Raw genomic sequence first — 10,001 nt, 5'->3', positions numbered from 1 at the left:
CCTTCCTCCAATGTAGGCGTAACCACTGATCTTTGTCACCCGCGGCTCGCACGGCTCATCTTGCTCGAGTTGCCTTCTCTACTGTCTCGGCGGCCCTCTAGGCCCCGTCCGCCTCCGGGGTCAGTTACCGCACCCCCAAAATTCTACGTAGGGTTGCGGTAGTTGACCCTGGAGACGATATGTAGCCCTACGTAGCCCGTCTAAGCCCCGAGGCTACGCTGCTGCTTCACCACACAGGCATCAACGGATTGATTGCAAGCTAAATTTCGTCACTTGAGAAATAGCAAATGCGAGGGGAAAAAACAAAGTACAACCATCTAACAAGTTCAGAAAATTGTCAACCTCGCTGCAGTGTGTTTTCTACCTCACGGTCTGGTCTGCTCTTCGTCTCGTCTCCTCTGGTACTTCCTGTGTGTCGAATTCTATGTTTATGATGACAACAGTGGCAGTTCCTCGGGCATTCAAAATCCCGACGTTCAAACGACAGCAGCACACTAGTCATACTAGTACACCCTCTGTTCATAAATACTCCCTCCGTCCTAAAATAAATGTCTTGAGCTTAGTACAAAGTTGAGAGCTTAGTACAAAGTTGAGACACTTATTTTGGGACGGAGGGAGTATTTAGGAACAGAGGTAGTGTTTCTCTTGCATATAAGGGGGCAGTAATAGATTAGAAAAGTCTTACAAGTAAGACCTGAAGCAAAAGTGATGCCAATTACATACCCCAAGTTCAAGCTTACCGTCGATAAACCGAGATAACCGTGGACGGTTTTGAGCCCCTGAAGACAGCTCCATTGCAAAATGAGGCTTTGCTGTCTACAGGGGTATTCATTTAGACTACATAGCAGATAGTAGTAGAAAACAGCATTACTTGTGCTGTTCTGGACTAGTGGTCGGTGTTCGCCACGCAAAATGGCACTAACTGTACAAAACACCTCATGTCCAACCAGTGTTGCATCGTCATCTTGGAAGGTCAGAGTTTCTCTGCTCTAGGGACACCCTTGTAGCAGAGACACAGCCTCCAAAAACGATCCTTCACTGTCCACCATAGAACTGAATCAGCATTTCCAGCCTCCCCCGCCTCTGATCCGACTCCTTGTAGCGATTCTTGAGGAAAGCAGAGTAATCCAGGCTGGCTCCTCCAGGCATCAGTTGCCTCTCAATCTCATACTCCCGCTGCAGACTCCTCTGGTACTCTCCTGAGTAGTAGTCGTCGCTTCTCCATGGTGGCACAACTGGAGGCCTCTCTTGGTGCCAAGGCTGCTCCGGATGTCCAAGCCTCCCCATTGGTGGACGAAAGCCGCCTTGGTTGGGCAAAACATGCAGCGGTGGCCCTCTGCACATTGGCTGGATCATGTCCATTGGTGGATGAAAGCTGCCTTGGTTGGGCAAAACATGCGGCGCTGGCCCTCTGCACAGTGGCTGGATCATGTGCTGGTGATGTAAGTAAGGAGCTCTCTCTGGGCCATAGAAGTTGAGTGGCAAACCTGGACGTTCCATTGGAGGACCTCCAAAGGGGTAAGGATCAAACATGATTGGCATGTCAACTCTGTTGGCTGGAGGAAAGTGTGGCCGAGGCCATGCTGGAGCAAGTGGATGCAGATCAAATGACCTCGTGTCAGTTGCCAACATGTCAGGATAGAATTTGCTGCCTCCAAGGGATGAGATTGAACCAACAATGTTTCCACGTGCTTTCTTCAGTTTCTTTACATCACCGATGCAGAACTTAAAAGTGTAGCAAAGACCTAGAGCAAAAGATTGATCGGACTTTGCACCATCTCCTCTCTTTTGGTTATAACCAGGGTACTCCTCTTTGCAGAAAACATCTTTATCAAACATAATAAGACAAGACTCACTGGCTAGTTGCTCGATATCCCATGCGTCGTAAGGATATCCTGTCTTGTGGCTAAGGTGGATTTCACCAAAGGGCCGAAGCAGGTGTCGTGCATTGGCAAAAAATCCAGTTACCAGCTGCTTATGCAAGCTACAGGTCAAAGCAACATGTTAATTAGAAGTTAGCTAAGAAACCAACTATCCAAAAAGTATGTTAAAGCATTAGATTTTGAGAAGGTTCTTGGGTTAACTAAACTAAATAAGAAACCATCAGTTAACTACCATTAGCAGACAAACATTAAGCTCCTTACGGATAAACAAACCAATCTTACTTCACAATTCCTATGTATAGAAACTTCTGCTTACAAGTTACAAAAATAGTTTGATGTTACAGTTCAAATGCCTTGTATTTTTAAGTACTATTACCTCCGTATCAAAATATAAGACGTTTTTGTAGCCTACAAAACGTCTTGTATCTACAAAAACATCTTATATTTTGGTACGGAGGTAGTAGTAGATACAGAGAAAAGAACTAGCAAACAGAGTGATGTACTTATAAGATTTACGTGAAGGTTCAGGAATCGAATGCAAAAATTATAGTTTACTTTTCTTGCATTTGGTACATGGAGATATTTCTGCCTTCATGATAAGATAAATGTCATCTTGAATACAGATAATACATATCTATAGCATGCGCAATATATCTAAAATGCTATCTATTCTTACTGCAACCATAAAAAACAGCGCATTTCAACCAATGAGACTGCAACATGAGAGAGTCCTCATTGGCCATAACTAAAATAAAATAAAAATTCCTATAGATTCCATCCAATGACACATGTACCTATGCATAAATTTTCTAAACGAAACCACCAACAATGAAACTCCTCATACACAGAGGCAGCCCCATGAATACTAAATCAAACTTAAACGAAAGAAAATCACTAAGGCCAAATATGATGCAACTAGCCAATATGTAAAAAGATAGCAATTTTGTAATCCATGAATTAACCAAAGATTAGTGCACATACTTGATGACTAGCGGGTTATCCTCTTTTCCGTTGAACCCAGCATGAGGAAAATTAAAGACGATCCGGTCGAACCGTCTCATCTTCAGAGAAGGGTAAAGCTTCATCAGTTTTGCATCAACACCATGCAAAACTGTAGATCCCAACATTTTCAGCTCTGCTATATTTGCCTCAGCGTTGCCATACTTCCTCTTTAAAGCGTCTGCCCGAGAAGATTGCGAACAAGATATGCAGACCAAACAGATAAGTTCATCGAAAAATGATCACAGAACAACAATATCTCTCTGAGATTAATGTAGGTATGGGAGTGGAGCAAATAAGAAATATATAAAGTAAAATACGATTTAAATACGAAATATTTAGAAGGAAAAAAAACAAGAGTGGTTGTTACATGGAATGAAATCAAGATATTTTTCTGAGCTACCCTGATGCCCTAATATAGTATGCTCACTGAGTTAATTTCTCACTCATTCATTTCCATTTTCCTGCTCCAAGGGCATTTTGTCACAGTTCATTGACTTGAGTAATCGTTGACACAACAGTGAAAAAAGGAAAAATAATGGTGTGGATAGGGTACAAGATGCAAACCATATCAAAACAACAGGTTACTCTAAACAGCTCTGATAAGCAAAACAGGGAATCTCAGGGCAAAACAAACTAGCCAACAAAACTTAGTACACACATTTAACTTGCTCAGTTCATAATCGATACAATATGAAGAAAAACGAAAACTCAAAATAGCAACAGTGATTCCCAATACACAAATGGATGTGATATTTCCATGACACACAATTCCTAGCAACAAAAAACAGTACAACACACGGTTGGAGTTAGAACTTCTTCATGATTAAGTTTCGGTGAGATCACATACAATCCTTAGCAAAATCAATCATGTTTGAATGTATATATTTATAGCACCTTATTTTCTCCATACAGCTCAAGAAAAATTACTACCAGCTCAATTTATAGTATGCAGGATTAGTACCTTTGTCACAGAATGTGAAGCCAGTTTATGATAACTTGATCCTAAGTTCCTAACCCAGTAAAATGCATCAAATCCTTTTTAACCAGTAGAAGATACCAAATTGTCCAAGGCACATGGTATGCTCGTATATACCCTACATCTCCATGGTCCCATTTATTCCCCATGTCCAAAGCACGAAATGCCAAAAATGTAGTAGCAGTATCATCCAAATTAGTACTACTAGTAGTAGAACACAGAGCACACATATCTGGTCCTATACTCCTATATTAGGAGCAGCAAGAGGGTATGGAATGGATCGAACCGTAGGGGTCGAGGGACGTGGCGACGATGTGCTCGCCGGAGCCGAACGCGGTGGCGAGCGCCAGCGAGAAGGAGAAATCCCCGTCCCCGACGACGAGTATGCTGTGCATCGACGAGTAGTGCTTGAGCCACCTCACCCCCTCGTCATCCTTCTCCGCCACACCTTTCGCCGCCAGCGCATCGGCCTCCCGATCAGCGCCGGGGCCCGCCGGATCCCCTTGCACGGGCGCCTCGCCCTCCCCGGCGACGGCGATCACCGGCGCCCCCTCTGCGCTCTTCACGGCCGCCGCGACCTTCACCCCCAGTGGCGCCTTCTGCCCGCCGCCTTCTCCGGCCGCCGGAAGCCCTAGCACCGCCGCCTCGCCCTCCCCGCCGACGGCGATCACGGTGCCCCCTTCGGCGTCCTCGAGTCCCGCCGGAGCCTCCGCCCCCGCCGCCGCCTTGCCCCCGCACCCGCCGCCGCCCCCGAGCTTCCCCGCTCGCCGTGGCCGCCGCATTCTCCCTCTCTCTCTCTCTCCCACAGCGGCGAGAGCAGTGCGGTCGCTGTGCGCTTGCGCTCGTGCGAGGAGAAGAGAGTAAAGCGCGTGGACTCGGGTCCACCTGGCCTCCGAACCCGAAGTTGCAATCAGACCGCTCCGGCGAGGGAACGAGCCGAAGGGCGAGGGGGGTTAACCTCTTGGGGCTGGTGGCGGGCCCGGGGGGCGTGGGGCCCGCATGGCGGTGAGCTGGGGGCTCGACGAAAGGTTGCCGGATTTTGCGCGGATACCAGCCTTGTGGACTCTGTGTTGACGGGTTTTGAAATTTGAATTGCTTATACAGGCCTGAGACTCGCTACAACGTTTCTCGGTGGCTTCTTGAGAGAGAGAGAGTCGAGTCGCGTCGCACACCAGCCTTCACTGCCATCGCTGGAGCCTGATTGGACGCGGGCTACGGCAGCGCCACCACGCGGAGGCCGTGGCAGGGGTAGGGGAGCGACGCCGGAGTTGGGAATATATTATTTTTTTCTAGGAAGAGAACGAAATTATTGGCATATGCATCGTTGTCGCGTATGGTTTCTAGGCTTGATGCAAGCAAACGAGGTAAGTAATTAACAAACAACGGTACAGAACATAGGCAACCTAGAGCATATTTTTCTTTTTTTGCGGGTAACCTAGAGCATCCCTAACAGGTGATAAAAAGAATTTATGATGTAAAAAATCATGACGTCCACAGAACTCTATGAGTTCCTCGTCGTCGAGGTTCATCACCCCTGGCGGTCTGTCAGAGGGTCCTACCATGTGGTCGTTGCCGGCCTCACGTCCTCCTCGTCCTCGAGTACGTAATATGCTTCCTTCTCGAGCCCGTCGAACATCGCGTCGACATCATTGGAGATTCTGTGATACATCTGCTCTTCCTCCTCATTCCGCTTCGCCTTGTCCTTCTCAACAAAGAATCGAAGCTCCGCCTGGATGAGGTGTGGATTGGCCTTGGCAAACTAATCCCTGTAAACCCTATCCCTCCCCTCGACACGGCAATGTGCTTTCTCCTCCTCGCTGGAGACAATGTGCATCTCGGGGGGTCTGAGTTGCTGCAAGAGGACACACATATCCAGCAAGGGAGACCATGGCCATGTGAAGGGGCTCCGAGGAGTGGCGGCTAGTGCAGCGACATCATGCTGCATGAGATGAAGCCATCATACTATGACGATGTTCCTCCAGCGGCGACGCCATGTTGCAAGGAGGCGGCCACCGGTGCTGCGAGGCTGTGCTATCGCGTCCTAGTGGCTAGGATTTTGTGTTGGGGTTTTAGTGGGGTCAGATGGGTCGGATCCTACGTGGCCGCCAAGTTTGGACCCGTTCGGACTTGCCCATATTCGCCCCACATATGAGCTGGATACAAGGGGCGGAGGACAATCCTGATGTTTGGGTTGCATTTGAGGGGTCCAATTGGGTGGCTAAATTTGGCCCGAGGTGGTGTGTAGGTTGTCTGCCCCGACATTTAGGGGGCGAGCAGGGGGGTGAGAGGTCTGATTGTAGACGTTCTAAGCACTTTCACGCCATCAATTCTCCAATCCAGCTTTCCTTTCGCATAAATCTGGATAGAAGATGGTTGTTAATTATGTAGCAAGATTGCAAGCGAGTGTGTGTGACAAACAAAATTGGTCTGCTGATTATGCCCATGATTTTTGACTGTTGTCTGGATTGGTACCAATTTTGACTGGCACGAAACATGAATGCAATTGTGTGTAAAATTTTCCCATTCGCCCGTATGGATGGTAATGGAATGGGTTTGAACGGGTAGAGTTAAAGCAGATACATACTGATACCCACAAGTCCTTTCATAGGCCGCACATGAAATATCCATGGGCCACAAATGTGGTCCATACTCATACTCATGAAACCTTTGTTTTAAGATAAAATAGAAAAGGATATGGACCTGCATGAGTAACAAAGATCCATGTGCAAAACGTCCACTCATGAAACCTTTGCCCAACGGGCTGGATATCTGTGGGTACCTAGGCCCATGGATAATATTGGCATCCTTACTCTCTCAAGTAATTGGTTATTTTTTTAATGTAGACGCTAATATACAGTTATACACGCATGAGCACTCACCCACATAAGCATTTCAACCTCATAATTGACAGGAACATTGTCAAACATAGAAAGTAGTGTTTACTGGGCACCAATTATATAGCACTAGAAATACAACCAAGTATTTTAAGAATTGTATATATTAATGTACAGAAACAAAAAAACTGTTGCCATAACGACACCAATATGAACTTTCTTTCCTAGAAAGGAGATTGAAACCCCGATCTACACATCAATGTGCACAATCATTTTTTATTATTAAAGTTGATACAAAGCATCGAGCCCATTACAAGATATGAATATACCATCTATGACTAAGTGAGACTTTTTCCACAACAAGGACGACAATGTTCCACTTACCATCTTCATGATGGGTCTTCTGAACCCGGAGACGACGCCACGAACATGGTGACTTGTTTCAAGTTTGTATGTACCTTTGTTTTAAGCTCTTCCTTTTTGAGTGGAACATTTGTTTCAAGCTTGTACATACCTGTTGATGCATAGCTAGCAATTTTAAATTCCATCTCGTCATCATGCAAGTTTTCCTTTTGACACATTTCATTAGCATGACAGTTCAGATATATAAATAACTAATGAAACATACTTTAGTAGTACGTCAATGCCAAGCCAAATGCATTGTGAACCTGTTGCTTGTGGCTCCGAACCTATATCTTGAGAATCCCTTGATCGGAGTTAATGGACAGCCACCGCGAAAAAAAAAACCCGGCCGACCACGCTAAACATAGATCACTTATTTCACAAGCAACAAGCAATTCTTGTCTTACCCCCGTCCACGAAGCAATTCTATCGACGGAAACCCACGATTATTCTTTAGCATCGCGTAGGAGATATCACTCCCATGCAAGGAAGAAAAAAGAAGATTGTTAAACCTTCCTTCCTTTTACTTCCCAACCCAGCTCACTCCATCGCGCTCTAAGCTTGCTCGCCACCCATGATAAAGAAACCAATGCAGATTAGCAGGAGCAGTATCACACAAGCACATCCTGATCGATCTGAACTACTCACCCAAAGCTACCCGAGGCCATGGGGCTCTGCGCGTCGATGCTGCAGCGGAGGACGGAAAGGCGGTACCCCGAGCCGAGGCGCGGCACGGCGAAGGCGCTGTTCGTCGTCAGAGGCGACCGCCGGCCGTCGAACCCAGATGCGCTGGTGGTCCGGGTGCAGGACTCCGGTCGAACACAGCTCCGGAGACATGGCAGGGAGGAGTGTGGAGGAGGACACGGGGGGTGCTGGCGACAAGGCACCAACGCGCTGGACTGCATGATCACCCGCGCTCGGATGCCCCGGCTGCCTTGCGCCGGCACCGGAACCGTCGGGGTCGAGCCGGACGCAGCGTTGCGCACGCGTGAGACGACGGCGGCGGGCCGAGGTGCCCCGCCAGGGCTCGGGGTCGCGCCGGACGCACCGTTGTATACGCGCAAGATGACGGCCGCGGACGGAGGGTCCCCGCCACGGACGCGTAGGACGCCACCAACGGCCCCGGTGACGCCGACGCTGCCCTCGCCGGCCATGACACCCATGAGCGGGGCACCGGCGGCACCGAGCACGCCGGCCTCGGCGGCCATGACGCCGGGCCGGCCGGTGTGGCAGAGGAGGATACTGATGGGGATGCGGTGCGAGCTGCCGCGATTCAGCGGGCTCGTGCTGTACGACGAGCACGGCCGGCCCATCCCGGTCGGCACCCCGGGCAGAAGAAACCACCGCCAGGTACGCAGGCAGCCAGGCAGAGTAAGCTTAGCTCGACAGGAGTAGTTAGTTTCTTCATGAGCAATGCCGGAGTTCAGATTAATGTACGCTTTTGACCTGTTTTTCTCCAGGGGAAGAAGAAGACTGCCAGAACATCTTCCACCACAACTCTCAGGGACCTCCTATAGGCTAGCAGCAGCTAGTTGCGATTCATTGACAGAGAAGCTGAACGAATGCTTCTGTGTCGAATGCTCTGTCGTAAAGCGGCAAATACTTCTCATGCGAATATATCAATGTTCTAGTGTCGAAAGATTGTTTGGAGGTCTTCACCGTAACATTGCAACTTACATTGTTGGAAAAATTGATGAGAGGGCGCGGGTCCTGATGGGCCATCTAACAATGCCCCCTAATTGTCCGCATATTTTTCCTTCTAATTTCGCAACACTCAAAATAACTATAGAAAATAACACACTTTAGCTATTAGCAAGTCGCCTGAAAATTACTTTTGGCTCAGTCAATTTTTAGAGTGTTGAATTCTACTTCAGATTCGTGCTAATATTTTTCTCTGGGCTGGTCTATGCACCGCTTTGGGCTGTTTTTTCTTGACCGACCATATATTTTGGGTCAGTCGATTCCTTAGTGGGTTGAACCCATTACATGTGCGACCCAGCCTTCCCCTGTCTCTCTTTATTTATTTTCTCGAATACGCTACTAAGAGTGTATCATTGCATTGATAGAAGGGGTTAGAACATACAGAGTGGCATCATGGTCACGTACACAAAATGGCATGCCCACGATACAGAGGGAGCATGATATGGGTTGCTCAGCCCAGACAACCTAGGCTACGTTGCAGGGATGATGTTGCTGAGTCCTTTGACTCCTGCGAGGGACCAGGAGCGGGCATCGTCCATGATCAACGTCAGGAGGGAGGCGGAGGAGGGCGCAATCTTGTCGAAAATGGCCGCATTGCGATGGCACCAGATGGACCATGCCGTAAGGGCGGCGATAGTGGAGAGCCCAGGACGGTTCTCCGGTGAAACGGCATCAGTAGCGCTGCTGAGCCAGCTCAGGAAGTCGGTGGAGCCATCCGACACGGGGATCGCCGGGCAGCACCAGGAGAGAATGCCGTGCCAAACTATGCGGGAGAAGACACACCCAACTAGGAGGTGGTGAAGGGTCTCATCATGCTGGGAGCATAGGACGCAAGTGGGCTCATGCTGAAGACCACGTCGTGCAAGCCGAGGCAAGGTAGAGGAAGAACTTGACGGAGAGAGGGGCCGCTGATTTCCAGATGAGCCGCCAGTGATTGGAGAAAGTGGAGCCAGTGAACAAGGCGTTATAACAGGAGGATGCGGAGTAAATACCACTCTCCGTCCAGCGCCAGGAGATAGTATCAGGCTCCTGGGAGAGGACGATGGTCTGCAGTTGGCGCCATAGGTCAAAGTACTCAAGGGCGGCAGCCGGGCTGAGGTGACCATGAATGTCGCTGATCCACGAGTGATCCTGAAGGCCCGAGGCAACAGTGCGCGAGCGACGGCGTCGGCTCGGAACCAGGGCAGTGAGGCTTGGGGCGAG

The 10,001-nt window shown here is 48.8% G+C and overlaps 2 protein-coding genes across 2 annotated transcripts; one reads left to right on the top strand and one right to left on the bottom strand.

Moving 5' to 3' along the window:
• Positions 1-639: 639 nt before the first annotated feature.
• Positions 640-4,643, bottom strand: LOC119309711. Its single transcript, XM_037585658.1, has 3 exons — positions 4,148-4,643; positions 2,865-3,063; positions 640-1,984 (listed from the first exon to the last, which is right to left on the bottom strand). Exons 1-3 carry the CDS (start codon positions 4,641-4,643, stop codon positions 1,036-1,038), a joined length of 1,644 nt encoding a protein of 547 aa, XP_037441555.1. The 3' UTR covers positions 640-1,035.
• A 3,101-nt stretch (positions 4,644-7,744) lies between these two features.
• On the top strand, positions 7,745-8,739 carry LOC119305725. Its single transcript, XM_037582169.1, has 2 exons — positions 7,745-8,447; positions 8,558-8,739. The coding sequence occupies exons 1-2, from the start codon at positions 7,764-7,766 to the stop codon at positions 8,612-8,614; spliced, it is 741 nt and encodes a 246-aa protein (XP_037438066.1). The 5' UTR covers positions 7,745-7,763; the 3' UTR covers positions 8,615-8,739.
• The last annotated feature ends 1,262 nt before the right edge of the window (positions 8,740-10,001 follow it).

Source organism: Triticum dicoccoides, chromosome 5B (assembly GCF_002162155.2).
Source record: "Triticum dicoccoides isolate Atlit2015 ecotype Zavitan chromosome 5B, WEW_v2.0, whole genome shotgun sequence".
In the NCBI taxonomy this organism is placed as follows: Eukaryota; Viridiplantae; Streptophyta; class Magnoliopsida; order Poales; family Poaceae; genus Triticum; species Triticum dicoccoides.
Note: the sequence above shows the minus strand (reverse complement) of the source record. Positions and strands in the feature narration are given on the sequence as shown.

Coding starts and splice junctions, on each gene's coding strand:
- LOC119305725 (XM_037582169.1), top strand. CDS start 7,764: ATGGGGCTCTGCGCGTCGATGCTGCAGCGGAGGACGGAAAGGCGGTAC. Junction 8,448..8,557: donor GCAGAAGAAACCACCGCCAG/GTACGCAGGCAG, acceptor GTTTTTCTCCAG/GGGAAGAAGAAGACTGCCAG.
- LOC119309711 (XM_037585658.1), bottom strand. CDS start 4,643: ATGCGGCGGCCACGGCGAGCGGGGAAGCTCGGGGGCGGCGGCGGGTGC. Junction 3,064..4,147: donor CACGTCCCTCGACCCCTACG/GTTCGATCCATT, acceptor CTTCTCGGGCAG/ACGCTTTAAAGAGGAAGTAT. Junction 1,985..2,864: donor GATAACCCGCTAGTCATCAA/GTATGTGCACTA, acceptor TTTGACCTGTAG/CTTGCATAAGCAGCTGGTAA.